The sequence below is a fragment of the Perna viridis genome, chromosome 2 (assembly GCF_037379345.1).
Source record: "Perna viridis isolate PV_CMFRI_1.1 ecotype Kerala chromosome 2, ASM3737934v1, whole genome shotgun sequence".
In the NCBI taxonomy this organism is placed as follows: domain Eukaryota; kingdom Metazoa; phylum Mollusca; class Bivalvia; order Mytilida; family Mytilidae; genus Perna; species Perna viridis.
In genome coordinates this window covers 45,248,470-45,263,987 of record NC_142446.1, presented here as the reverse complement: position 1 = coordinate 45,263,987, position 15,518 = coordinate 45,248,470, and the positions used below count along the sequence as shown (strand labels likewise).

Genomic DNA, 15,518 nt, shown 5'->3' with positions numbered 1-15,518 from the left:
TTAATTTACGTCATTATATTGCAATACGACATTTGTGGTCGATCTGTCCACGATCCTTGTTCTTGGTTTGCAGTGTGACGGGAACGTGTTTTTTTTAGTATAGATATGCAGATTATAAGTTGCAAAATTAAATTATACAGCTTAAAATTTTATAGCTACTGTCCAAAACTAGCCGATGAATTCTCGTTAGTGGAATATAATGCACCGAATAACTTTTATACTTGATATATTCATATCGTTAACTAGTATATCATGTTTTGAAAATGTGATGAAGGAATTCAATGTCAGATCGAAGAAAGCAAGGACAAAACTAATATATACGCAGTTTACATTTTGAGTGGTCAACTTTCATATACCTGTACACATCTTCACTATTTTCAGATTTATTGTTGCCGTAACAAGTAATCTAGATAAGATAACAAATTCCTTTTGTCCCACTTTTCACTTGCATTTGTCATCATTGTCCAAACTATTTGTTTTTTATATGTTCGAATTAAGCGAGGTTTATTTAAGTGGACTCAGCCCACCGTGGCTTAACAGTGCACAGAACTTTAACTATTTGAGCTTTCACTCAATCAAGTTTGAGTTAGACATATTAGCCACGTTTATAGGTTTTTAACTTTTTTGCTGTGTTTCTTAAATCCAAGGTTTAGTTGTGTTACAGCAAGTTGAAATGGACCAGTTCCAATTTCAATACAGATCTAGCAAGGCTAGCAAGTAATGTAAATAGCTCTCTAGGTAAAAATCAGCCCTGCATTATACCAATGTGTTTTATTTAACTACCACAGAACAACTGTGTGATTTTTTTGGACACTATCTTTTAAGTTTGAATAGCTGTCTAATATGATGGTGGATGGCAAATTTAAAGGTCAAGGTCATCATAATTGATAGCTATTCAAAGGTCATCATAATTGATAGATATTCAAATTTAATAGACAGTGTCCGAAAGATCACACAGGTGTTCTGTGGTAGTTAAGTAGGACATATTGGTATAATGTAAGGCAGATTACTACCTAGATAGCTATATGAATTACTCACTAGCCTACCTAAATTTGTATTGAAATTGGAACTGGCCTATTTCAACTAGCTGTAATATTGACATTCGAGTGTTTCCTTATTACTTCTATCTACAGCATGAGGGCTCCCGACGTGAATCATCTTGATTTGCATTTTTATACAAATACATCATTTATTACTGTATTTTAACAGGAATAATATATTTTAGATAATCTCTGATCTTTATAGTAGCCAATATTCATTTTGATAGATTTTTGTAAGTTGTGTTTCTTCGCATGCGGGTATTTTTAAAACAGTTTACTTTTTTCCTTTTTAAATAATGTGTACCTGTGATTGTTTTTTTTTATTTTCATGTTTCATTCTGTATAAAACTTACATAAGCTATATACATTACAATATGTCGTTTAAATGAACACTTCACTCTTGTTCCACAAAACGAAAGTACGATCGGAATCACCGAATGTTACCGGAACCTAACGATATTATTCACTTCCTGTAATTTCCCGCCGTTTCATTTTGAGCATTGTGTACAAGTAGTCGCATTGTAAACAGAAGAAAAATGCCTCCCAAGGACTACCAAGCAGAACTTGGTTTGTTTACTTCTGTCCAATATCTAATTAACTCAAATGTGACAATTTTCATTTGTTGTTGATATTGCCCATTTATGTATACTTTCATATATCGTGCATTCATCTGTTCTCGAGAAGAGATAGTCATGAGTTCTCGATAACGATGCACATTGGCAATATAACATAAAACACGAAATCGCACGTGTCGTCTATTCACAAAGAATTACCCTAGTTGGATTTTTTCACAATGAAATGTGATAGTTACACACACCCAGGTTGGACATCGTATATCCAGTTGTTAATTGTGTATGGAGAACCACCGATCTGGGTGGAAAAATCACACAACTCAGTGAAGTTAATCTCATTGATCGTGGCCTACAATATGGGTGTTAGTACCTGAGCTCCCAGGTCACTGACCTCCAAATTTCATTTGGGACCTCAGAAAATCACAAGTGAGTACGCAGGACATGAGAAAATTCTTAATCCAATCACCGAAATCGATACTAATTGATTTGTCCAGCTTTAATCCAAGCTGTTGGCACAATAACACAGTGGTTGAGACGATTAGCATGTGGTATTAAAGATTGACAAATATAAAGTGAAAAGAGTATAAAAAGACATTTATCATTGATACATACTTCATGACTGCCCTGTATTGAATAATTATAATTAATTGCTGTCCATGTGACAACCATGCACACATCAGAGACATTGTACGCAATGTGTTCATTTAAATTTCTAAAAATAGACAACTATGTATGTGCAAAGTTCGTCAAGGGATGATTTTCATATGGTAGTAAACATTGGTTGGTATCAATGAAAGTTCGAAACTGTTTAACAAAACTTATAATTAAAATAGAGATATATGAAGGTTGTATTTGAAATGTACTTTAAATAACAAATTTCTCAGAGTATAACAAAGCATTTTAGTGGTTGAAAACGATCGGCTGAGAACGCTGTCTTGTCCTCGTTCAGACAATGTATTGTAACTTCTATAATTATTACTGACAATGTTCCCAGTCCTGACTTAGGGCTTCTACAAGTCTACATGTTCTATAAATGTTGCTGAGTGTAGTGTACCCAAAGCCCAGTTTCGATCTATTTTTCAAATCTTAACTTTTTATTTTGTTTAAGGCTAGTTGTTTGTACTAAGTACGATACAACAGTATGAATGTACAGGAATAAAAAATATGTTTCTGGTAACCCGACTGACCCTAGTTTGTGCCCCCCTACCCTAACTTTTTTATGGCATTGGCCAAAAAAAAAAATCCGGAATTTTGGCATTTTCCGTTGCCGATTTGCTTTTTGTTGTATTTAAATCGCTCTCTTTGGTGTGGAGATCCATTATCACAGTAAGAATGCTATGGCGAACGCCAGTGCGAGTTCAGTATTTGGAATCAAAATAGCGAAATGTCAGCACTTGGAGGCTAAAAACCTACTGATCATAGTTCCTTGATTAGCCTTGATTAACTTATGACCACTAGGGCTTATCTGTATTGACTACCCCCCCCCAAAAAAAAAAACAAAACAAAAACCTACATACCCTAATTTTGAAAAGGGTGTAACCGGAAATGCATATTTCTTTTTTTTAGGCCACATGTATTATAACTGTTCAACACAATGCTTTGATACAAGTAAAAATGTACTTATAACTAATTATAGTCAAAGAGAATGATGCTTAAAAACAGACTAATGTCATGATCTGCAAGAGATACTGAGCTGAGTGAGAGCTGTCTAATTTTCATTAAGTCGGAGGATATATGCCAAATATTCCAAACAGTCTAGGAGCTAATCAAGCATATAAATGGTATTCAGCCAATTGACTGGACTGCTCTTTTTAAATAGAGGGAGACCTGATTGTAGTTTGCTACTGCAACATGTCTTGATTTTGCAGTTAGAATTCACTTTTATGTAAAATTTATTTAAGTGTATTAGCATTGTAATTTTAGGTCTACAAAGAACTGTATTTGTTTATCATAAATTGTCTCTATTGTAGACAAGATCAAAACATTCTTGAGAGAATTCTACAAAGACGGGAAGGATGGTGGCAAAGACTTTGTATATGGACAACAATTGGTAATGCCCATTGTTCTGTCTGTGAATGAGTCCTGACACAGCACAGCTCTGTAACCTTTTCCCCCTGTAAATTGTTCCACACTGGGGTCTATAATTATTTTCAAGAGTATAAGGTCCAAAACTTCTTCAAGTGAATACAGTTGAATGTCCTGGACCTTGAATAGTGACATTTCAAGGTTATGTAGAAAAAAAAAAAAGTTATGTAATTCCTCATTGAACTTCGAAACAAAAAGAGATGTGCATTTCATACGCAGCTAAAATATTGTTTGTGATATAATCAGTAAATGCAAGTGTTACACATGAATAATGATGTTGAGGAGGCCTATAAACGTTTCTGGTGACACCTCCCATATAAAACAGGAATTGATTGATTTAATTTCGGAATCACATCCAGTGTAATGATTTCCATTTCCTGGTATTGCTGTATTAGAAGTTATCAGTCAGATATGTTTCTGCTATATAGCAATAATCTAGTAGTTGGATAAACCAGGAAGATTACTGTTGATGATATAATTTGCAGAATTTTTTGTAAAACATTGTTTCAGTCAGTCAAGTTATCAAAGTCTTTCTTTTTTAATGCATTACAGCAAAATATGAAATTCTGAAACACATGCGTTTTTACACTAGTGAAAAATATATTGCGTTTAGTACTACAAGCTTCAAAGGTGTAAACAATTATATATTTTTTCTCAAAGGTCAAAATTGCTCACAGAGAACAAGTTGCTCTAACCATTGATATAGAAGATGTACAAGAGTATGATCCAGATTTGGCACAAGCCATGACCGAAAACACAAGGCGTTACATCAATTTATTTGCCGATGCTGTTCAAGAAATTCTACCTGATTACAAAGAAAGAGAGGTAACATAAGAATGTTATGTTGTTTATTTTTAAAAAAGGCTAGCAAGGGCTATTAAGATATTAAGTGTATTGAACTATCATGGGACAAACCACATTCTCAGTTCAGATGCTTTGTTTTTGTACATGTTTCTATCAATTAAACTATATTGAAGTAATAAACCAACTGGTATAATCAGTAATGAAAATGTTTATTTATTTCTATGTTTTAACTTTTTCTCTAAAAATGAAAAGCTTGAAATTGGAAGGAAAGAAAAGCATCTAATGTTTAAAAAAAATGTGACTATGTTTCTTTTGTTAGCAAATTGATGGTATTTTTAGGTCACAAACAAAGATGCCTTGGATGTTTACATTGAACACAGACTTTTGATGGAACAAAGGAACCACCCTGATGGACAGGAAGTAACCAGAGATCCAAGGAATAAATACCCTGCTGAACTCATGAGAAGATAGTAATAGAATTATTATTAAACTTGTTTAAATTGAATTAACATTGAAGGTCAAGTAAAATTTGAACCAGACCCCCAACACACACATGTACTCTAGGTATATTTTTTTCAAAAAGATTTAAGTTCTTTCAATTAAATTCTGTCTCACTGGCATTAGCTTATGCCTGGGCATACTGTCATCTTTGTATAAACTTAAAAAAAATAGAACTTTTTTTATTTGGTGATTATGATAAAAAAAAACTCTGTTTAATCAGTGTGGCATCAAATACACCTTTGTTCTGTTTTAATTTTAATTTTTCCATCATTTACTCTTTCCATTTTACAGTGAAGTTTACTTTAAGTTGCCATCTCAGGAGAAGCATGTTGCCATCAGAGAAGTTAAAGCTGATTGTATTGGGAAGTTAGTCTGTGTGAAAGGTATTGTTACTCGAGCTACAGAGGTCAAACCCATGTTGATGGTTGCTACATACACCTGTGATACCTGTGGTAACGAGACCTACCAACCTGTAAGTAGTAGGACATGGGATATAGTGATTCTTGTCTACTTGAAACCCTTTTGTGACATGATTTTGTTTGAGACAATATGTTGTGTACACATATTAGAAATGTTATGACCAGACTTTTATCTGTAAAGTTGTTAAAATAAGTTTCTTGTTTACTTTTGAGCTTAATTGAATGACTGAAAATATTAGATCAGTTAATTTGTATCTGTATTACTGTTGTCTGAAAATGCAAAATGAGTAAATTTGAGTGCATGTAATCACAGTGAAAATGAAATACTGCAGGAACAACGTACATGTCCGGTAAAAATGTCTTTGGTCCTGTAAAAATATTGGGGTTTTTCTTGTTGCATAAATAATAGAAAAGTTCAAAATACTAGATTCAGTCTGATAATCTCTAAACCAATTTCACAAGTTGCAAAGGGTATAATGTTTTTGACCCGTCCATCCGCCAGTCCATCTTTAGTTTTCTGGACTTTTTTAAATGCTTGCAGATATTGACATGATATTTGGTATAAAAGTTCACCACGATAAGTTACAGGTCAAGTTTAACTTTCATTCCACTTTAATGATTTTTACATAAATTACGGGCCTTGAACTTAGCAAAATTCACAGAAAAAAACGTTTTCCAGACTTTTTTTCTAAACGCTTGTGGATATTGACATGATTTTTGGTATATAAATTCACCATGATAAGTAACAGGTCAACTGTATGTTTCATTCCGGTCTGGTGATTTTTACTGAAATTACAGGCCGTGAACTTAGCTAAATTCACAGAAATAACCGTTTTTTTTACTTTTTTTTCCTATACACTTGCAGATTATGACATGATTTTTGGTATATAAGTTCACCATGATAAGTTGCAGGTCAAGTGTATGTTTTGTTCCGCTACGATATTTACTTTGGATTAACTAAAACTAAAAGAAATCACAGTCTGGAGTTTGAAACTACCATTCTGAGTAATAGAATTTAGTTAGAAGATCAAGGACTAAAGCCTAAAAAACATTCTTAATCCTCTTTTTATCGGGGTCCTTCTACATGTATTTCTTTTACAAATTTACTTGAGTATCCAACATGGGGATGCATGGGGTATGTGAGCGCGCTCACTTATGTTCTTTAATGGATCCTGAAAAGAACCGACAAAACGTGTAGATTTACGACTCATGTTGTAAAGTCAGTTTATGTAGTAGTATACATGATAGAAACTTGAATTAGAATATACATGTATGTTCATTCAGTTTTGATTTTTAGATTAATTCTCCATCATTCATGCCACTAATAATGTGCCCAAGTCAGGAATGTACAACCAATAGATCAGGTGGAAGGCTGTATCTACAGACCAGAGGCTCTAAATTTGTCAAGTTCCAAGAGGTCAAAATACAGGAACATGTATGTATCCAGTGTATATAACTAACTATTTGCAATGTGTTGCAGTTTGTAAAAATCAAAGTTTTCATAATAAATTTTCTTTGAATAAGGTTATTACTAATACTTATCTTTCTATGAAATGTAAATTATAATCTTTAAAATGCACTCAAAAAGTGTGAAAACAAAATAATCCTGGAAATGTTTATTAACTGAAACCTAACCAAAGTTGTAACAATAGTGGAACTGTACTTAAGTAGCACTCCAGGTAAGAATCATGTAAAATGTGATTCATGGTTGGAAAGCCTACATATTTTTTTTTATATTTTATTTAAAATGTTATAGTCAACAGAAATTAACAAGTGGCTTCTCCTATAACCCATGCTCTTAGGAGATAAAAATTATATAGACTATTGTAGAATTCAAATGTAAGGGAGGTAACTCTCTAAATAACACTAAAATACAATAGAAACTTAAATGTGGATTATCTCCTAAGAGCAGATAGATTAGGATGAATAATTATACATTTCATCATATGGACCTGTAAAGCAACTTGATGTCAAAAATAAAAATGTGGAGCCTTTTTGGGGTGTGTCACATATTACAGAATTTGCATGATTCTTACAAAGACTACTACTTAATAGAATAAATACTAAATTTGAAATTTTAGAACTACACTTAATAAATAACACACTGAAAGCTCTTTTATTCATGGGTATTAATTTTCATGGTTTTGGGGAAAAACTGAAGTTCATGGATTCTTGAATTTATGGTTTTGATGATCCTGTCATACAGTATAAAGTGAATAATCCCTTTTGTTGGGAATCAAATTTTGTGGTTTGCCTTACACATGAAATCCACAAAAATTGGTACAAAAAGAGTACTGTCTCAGTAAACATCATCCTTTTTATGAATGTCAAGTGTTTTGAAATTATAGATTGAAAACTCTGGTATGCATACATCTTTTTTATTTTTATTATGTATGATAAAAGCTTGCAACAAATTTACTATTCAGAGTGACCAAGTACCAGTTGGAAACATCCCTAGGTCTATGACAGTTTATTGTCGTGGAGAAACAACAAGAAATGCTCAGCCCGGTGACCATGTCAGCATCACTGGAGTATCCTTATAACAAATATCTTGTATGGGGAATGCAGTGGTAGTTAGGGTAAAAAAACATTGAAGAGTGTTTATACGAGTCAAATATTTTGGATGTTGTTCATGATAATGCAATATATTTCTACTGTAATAGATAATTGTACACAGTAGAACTTGCCTATGTGGACTGTAAAACACAATAACCAGTTGTTTGGAAGAAAGCAAATTTTGTTTATTTCTTTCCAAAACAGCTGATATTTTATGTCTTCAATTTTGTATGCATATTTCTATGGTTTTGATCAACCTACCAATACCCTTAAACAAAACAAAACTATTAAGATCAAACATAAGGGTATAATTCTAATCATGAAATTCTTCATGCTTATAGCCGTATTTGATTGGTCGAGAACGTCGTTGCCAGGAAGTTCATACATGCATGAATGCCAGTCGACTTGAAACCAATATGGCGGCTGCGTAGTTGGAAAGAGTATGGCAGCGAACTGAATGGCATAATATAGTCGTAAGAATAGTTTATTTCGTGCTTATTGATTTAACTATGAAGTTCGTTTTCAGAGAGTAATTTTCAGCTCGGTGAAAGAAACTTATAACTGAGTCTGACTGAACCCTTGAAAACACCTTGAAATTTTCCTTCTTCCTTGTTGTATTTTCTTAATAATTATATTCCTGTTGAATTGTTTACATCTTGTATTTTTCAATGCCAACTATCACTTCATTCATGCCGCCTTCACTGTTGTTGTGCAGCCGATTATGTGTAGATATTTGTCCACACTCCAAGACGTGTGCAAAAGAATGTGTGTGTATTGAAGAGTAAGCATAAGCACTGTGTATCAAGATAACCGACTAAGGCTCTCAGTGGTTAACTTTGACTGTCGGATAGAATTATAAAGATTGAACAGCTAATTTCGGTCGTTCATGCATGTGTGAATGGATCTCTCTACTCCCAAACATTGCATGAACGGCCTTTGGCCGTTCATTGATTTTGGGTGCTCCGAGATCCATTCATACATGCATAAATGACCGAAAATAGCTGATCAATCCTATAATGAACTTCTCTCTACCAAAATTAAAAACAACTAAAATATTAAATAGAAATGTGAGTACATGTACACATATGATAAACTACCATGGTTATCAAAGTGGAATATGTTTATGGAATCCAGATGGAGAAATATAGAAATGGGTTCATGACTCTTTATGATTTAAATAAATGTAAGGCACAATTCATATCTTGTTAATGTGGGTTTTTGTTGCCTCATGCTTTCAATTCTCTATCAATTTCGATAAAACTTACACACCATCTTACAAAAATGAATCTCTCAGACAAGTTTAGGGGATAGACTTGGTACACTGTTCATTTGTTAATAGTATTCCTTGACCATGTATCTAGATATTTTTGCCCCTAATGAAGGCAGGGTATACACAGATACAGGCTGGTCTTTTAGCAGAGACGTACCTAGAAGCTCATGTAAGTTTATGTTATGTAAATGAAACCATGCTGATAGATTGTAGTTAATGACAAAACTGATTGCATGTCCAATAAAGATATCGCACACTTATTTGACTATGTCTTTTTCAAATGAAGTAAATCTTGACTTAAGTTTAAAATTTAGATACTTAATGAAAAATGATGTGTTTGCTTTTAAATGCTTATAAATTTCAATGTATTTTAAAGCACAGTTAGTTTTAATGAATTTGAGGTTTTGTTAAGCCCAGTATATGTTTAAATTGGGCTCAGCCTCACTGGGCAATAATTTTTATATAGACTGCCCATTAAGAAGAAAATGTTTCAAGTGTTATGGCTTATGTATTTTGCATGTTTCGGCAAGCAAACATTCTACTTAATCTAGCTTTGGTATTAAATCAGTATTTGAAATAAACCTGTTTTACTTCACAGAGATTGGTAAAAATGAACAAAACTGAAGATGATGAACTTTCTGCAGAAGAATTATCAGAAGACGAGATCAGACAAGTTGCGCAGGATGATTTCTATGACAAATTAGCCAGCAGTATAGCACCAGAAATCTATGGTCATGAAGATGTGAAGAAGGCATTGTTACTATTACTAGTTGGAGGAGTTGATAAGTCTCCCCGGGGCATGAAAATTAGAGGTATTTAACCAACACTCCAGATATCAGAGTATGGAGTTCAATTATGTACCATGGCCATTATAAACTTTCAGTTTTATGACATTTTTAGTGGTTTTTAATATTTCTTAATCATAATAAGAATTTATTACATGTAAAAGAATACAAAGTTCTTTGTGCATTTTTTTTTTTTTTTTTTTTTCATTTGAAAAATGTTTTTTATGGAAAAAATTCCTTAAATTATCAATGAATATTCAACTTATTTAGTTAGAAAAGTTTAGTTAAAAAAACCAGTTCAACATACTATCTCTTGAATACAAGGGACCTAAAACAGTTTTAACTTCATGTAAAATGTTGACATTACAAAATTCATTATTTAATCATTGCAGGAAACATTAACATCTGTTTAATGGGAGATCCTGGTGTGGCCAAGTCTCAGTTGTTGTCTTTCATCGATAGATTGGCTCCACGAAGTAAGTTTATCACAGTATCAATCTTTTTCTGTAAAATTTTGCTCTAACATCATTTCAGAATATTGCAAATAAATTTTCAAAAACATTGCAAATTGTAAGTTATACTTGCTCAGGTCTGAAAATGGTTAAATTTTAAACTTCTTGTTTTTCTTTTTGAACAGTTAGCATATTCTGCTAATGTTATAATGTAAATTAGAAAATTTAATTTGTAATCATAAAGGTAAAACAATTAGTAAACAAATTAAGAATAGATCTAGAATTTCTGAAATTTTAGTTAATTTTTGGTCTTTTATACCATCCAGAAACAAATTTTTGCTCTGTTATTTTTTGCACACAATCTTCCTAAACTGCATGACCAATTTTGATGAATCTTTTTAGGAAGGTTTGGCATCATAATTTAATGTGCAAGATGGAAAATGACAATTTTTACATCTGTACAAGAAGGTGCAGTTCAACTTACGGGATTAACATTTTCACAAGTTTAGTAAGCAGAGCTCCCAAAAAGTGAAACTTCATAAGAATGTTTGGTTTCTACATAAATATGCATGAAGAAATGAATTGCTGCAAAGGGAAATAATCCTACTTAAGTATGTCACATTAGTCAATGCTGAATGGGGATATTTTTTTAAGTGTGCATCTGTTTATCTTTTACACAACTCCCCGTGCAGGTCCGGGTGTTAAAAGAATAGGCCTGCAGCAGCGCTAAGCTTGTCATAAAAGACAACTAAATAGTGCTCAGAACCCTAGCCAGGGGCTAGGGCGCTCTGCCTACAGAGCAACTGGGATGTGTGCCCCAGGTGGTGGAATGGGGTACTCCTGGGCTGTTTCATGCTGGGGTTGTCAGGCTATAATACGGAAAACCTGACCGCAAACCATAGTGGTGCACCATGTTGGGAAAGATGCCATGTTCCTCGCACGTTAAAGAACCCTACTGTGGTATTCTCCCGGAGTAGGAACCATAGGGCTCCGCCACAGAAGGCTAAATTGCCCGACCCTACCCACCTCTCCCTATTTCCAGTGGCAATCTAAATTTGTCGACCCCATTGTCCTTGTGTCCCATCCCTTTTTCATTTCGTCATCATTTCATGTTCATCGTCTGAATATAGCTGAAATATTGCTGCTCGGATGTTAAACCCCAACAAACAAAAATTTTTTGCACAACAAAGAACAAAAATTTCTGAAGTTTTACTCTTACCTACCATATTTCAGGTCAGTATACCACTGGAAGAGGTTCTTCAGGTGTTGGTTTAACTGCATCGGTGACGAAAGACCCCATCACAGGGGAGATGACTCTTGAAGGAGGTGCTCTTGTTTTGGCAGATCAAGGTGTATGTTGTATAGATGAGTTTGATAAGATGATGGAGGGAGATAGAACAGCCATTCATGAAGTTATGGAACAACAAACTATTTCTATTGCAAAGGTATGAGATGGGTTGCTTTATAAATTTGCATTAGGAGAGAACTGTCGAATCTCAAAAACAATGAATAAAATTCTTAACTGATCAATACCTTATGTCTATGTTTAGTCAGTTTACTCATTATTTTATATGTCATTTTGTTTTAACAAATACTATGCATGTGTGTAAACTGTATGTAAAAGTTAGAGTGAAAAAACACAAAAAATACTACATGTACTAGCTTTAGTGTAGTATTTAGAAAAGACTCAATAAATATGTAATTAAATTGTGTCCTCCATTTTGCTTCTTGCAAATATATTATATTGGAAAGTAAAAGTGTAGTATATAAGTTTTAAGGAATTTTTTGATTGGAACTGTATGATTAAGCCTTGAGCATGACAAAAATATATCAAAATTTTGTAGAGATAATATTTCACTACTGTAATGTGATTTTACATTTGATTGTAGGCAGGAATCATGACCAGTCTGAATGCCAGAGTGTCCATCCTAGCTGCAGCTAATCCTGCTTATGGTCGCTACAATCCTAAAAAGTCAGTAGAACAAAACATTCAGCTCCCTGCTGCCCTCCTGTCTAGGTTTGATGTTCTGTGGTTGATACAGGACAAAGCAGACAGAGAAAATGATCTACGATTGGCTCAACACATCACCTACGTACACCAGCATAATATACAGCCACCAACTCAGTTCACACCACTAGATATGAAGCTGATGAGGTATAGAAAAAGCTATTCCAAAAACATAATATCATTTTAATCAAATTTGTATTGTATAGGTTTCTATGTATTTTGTTCTGGATTTATAGTTCTCTGTGCAATACTGTGTATTAATCTTCAAAAAAATTAAACTTGTTTGTTTCATCATCATGAGATTCCATATATATATGCATAGTATGGTCAGGAACATCCCTAGTGATACAGCAGTTAAGTGTTAAACATTTTTCCCTGTGTAAATACCTGAAGTCTGAACATGGTCATATCCCTTACTTAATGTCTTCCTTTAATGGATTCATGTAGACTACATAAAGTATAATGGATTTTTGAAAACTTTATAATTCTAGGAGATACATAGCTTTATGTAAGAAGAAGCAGCCTGTTGTCCCAGAAGCCCTAGCTGATTACATCACTGGAGCTTATGTAGAGATGAGAAAGGAGGCAAGGAATAACAAGGATACAACATTTACTTCAGCAAGAACTTTGTTGGCTGTTCTCAGATTGTCTACAGCTTTGGTATGGCTCTTAATTTGCTGAAAACATATTTATTTTCACAGTTGCTAATTTTCATGGATTGTGATTAATAGACATGTTTGCTAGAATGAATTATGATTTTTTTTTTTTTTTTTTAAAGATATAGAATGTATCATATTTTAAACATAAACATGGAGGTACTATTTTTCCTGGAAAATGTAGACTTAACACTTAAATAACTATACATTAATGTTTGATTTGCTGACAAAAATTACCCATCTATTTTTTAGACATGTAAACTAACACTAAAACCACTACATACTAATGTTTTGTTTGCTGAAAAGAAATTTCAATCTTTTTTTTTTTAGACACATTTAGAAAGAAGCTTGTTATTTCTAATTTTTCAGGCACGTTTGAGATTAGCAGATGTAGTAGAGAAAGAGGATGTCAATGAAGCCATGAGATTAATGGAAATGTCTAAAGATTCTCTCAATACATCACACAGTATGCATAGCAGGTAAAAAAAATTCCTAAAGGTTGTTCAAGAAGTAATTCAAGAAATACAGTGTGTGGTTGGCACGTACTCTTTAACACACTATAAATACCTATGAAAATTTATGCATGTTGCCTTGAAACTCTCCCATGTAACCTTACCTTGATCAGCCTTATTTTTTTTTAGATGTCCAAGGATCAATGGAAGGGATAAAAAAAATGTTTATATTCAAATTTTGTTACAGTACATGTATTCAATTTTAATGGTTCAACACAATTATGTTTGTTGTGGAAATTTATTTAGAGCATTTAAGTTTTCAAGGAAAATTTTGCATTTTGTTTGGAATTGATAGAACCTTGAAAAACTTCAAAATTAGTATACAATTAGTATTGCCTCTTCCACAATGAACAATCCAACTTTCCTTATACCAAGTTAGACATCTTGTACTCTCCTATTCAGTTCGACTGTTGTCAGAATTTATTTACTGAGATGAAAATGAAATTAATATGTAAATCTTTGTGTATTATTTGTCAGTATAGATCTATTTGTGATATTGACACTGTTGCTCTTTTCTCTTTTTCCAAATAAAATGATCATACAAGCGTCCTTCCTGATAGAAGTTAAAATTAATTTCTTTGACATTTTATTTTCCAGAACACAGAACGTGTCACATACAAATTTTACTTAATTTCCTTGCCATTATATTTTACAGAACACAGAATGTGGTTGACCAAATATTTGGCTTGATTAGAGAAATGTTGCCAGTGAAAGGTGCTAGGACTGTTAAAATCACTGATGTTATGGAGCAGTGTACTTCTAAAGGATTTAAACCTGATCAAGTTGATGCTTGTATTGAGGAATATGAAGAATTGAATGTATGGCAGGTCAATCAGGCTAGATCTAAAATCACCTTTGTGTAGAATTATGAGGAATGGTACAGTTCACTGATAATCATGTAGCATTACTGAGGAATGTGGATACATCACTTGTGCCGAGTATACTTGTGAAGTATTATGATGGGACAATTTAAAGAGAACAAACTTAGACCTTAGAAAAAGAAGACAGGTGTTTTTAAACCTAGTACTTTTAGGATTAACACTATTTACATTAGATATTACACTTGTATAGATAATTTTAGGGTTATTTTCATATGCTAAAAGTAATATAAATGAAATATTTTTAATCAACGATTTCATTTTTTGTGAAAATGTTTGTATAGAACTTTACCTACCCAGATCTCACTTTCTTCATTTTGAGGCAAAATTCTACTTTCAAAGTTCTACTTCTTTTTTCTCTTTGGGATTTGCTCATTACTACTTAAATTGGTAGCCTGGTAAAATTATTGACCAAATAATTCATTAGTTACATGTATGTAGTGGAAATAATTTTATGTATAGGATTCAACAACTTTCTGTAATACCAATGTGTTCATATGTGAGGATAGTGTTCAATATTTATTTACATGTGTCTACTAATTTGTGCTGTACTTTTTAATATTCATAGTTGTCTTATTTTCTGGGTTTGTCAATGAGAAGCTTAATCATGCTATCTTTATTAATGTTTTGATATAAATTCTGATATGTACATTCTATTTTTATTACTGTGCTTTAATGCACATTGTTTATTCACAACCAAATTTTGAAGAAATCACGAATAAAAACTAAAACAGGATGCACATGTTTTTTATGTATTTATAAAAATGTTAAATAAACTAGGTTTTTGGAAGATTTCTAAAATGGTCTATCCAATCTTACAGGTTTCAGCATACATTTATACCCCCAAACTTCGTTTTTTTTTTTAGGGGGGGGATGGTATATAGATTTTACCCTGTCTGTCTGTGTCCAAACTATTTTATAAGCAGCTTACAGCATTGTTATGAAACTTTGTGCGATGTATTTTAATATAACCATATATA

General features: G+C 32.9%; 1 protein-coding gene across 1 annotated transcript; it reads left to right on the top strand.

Annotated features, from left to right (window-relative positions):
• Nucleotides 1-1,473: 1,473 nt before the first annotated feature.
• LOC148625337 (DNA replication licensing factor mcm7-like) lies at nucleotides 1,474-15,274 on the top strand. The gene is made up of 15 exons (XM_088568772.1): nucleotides 1,474-1,607; nucleotides 3,583-3,662; nucleotides 4,358-4,522; nucleotides 4,841-4,971; nucleotides 5,294-5,474; nucleotides 6,719-6,856; nucleotides 7,848-7,952; nucleotides 9,339-9,416; nucleotides 9,846-10,059; nucleotides 10,425-10,508; nucleotides 11,718-11,929; nucleotides 12,374-12,639; nucleotides 12,984-13,152; nucleotides 13,518-13,627; nucleotides 14,316-15,274. Exons 1-15 carry the CDS (start codon nucleotides 1,577-1,579, stop codon nucleotides 14,521-14,523), a joined length of 2,172 nt encoding a protein of 723 aa, XP_088424898.1. The 5' UTR covers nucleotides 1,474-1,576; the 3' UTR covers nucleotides 14,524-15,274.
• The last annotated feature ends 244 nt before the right edge of the window (nucleotides 15,275-15,518 follow it).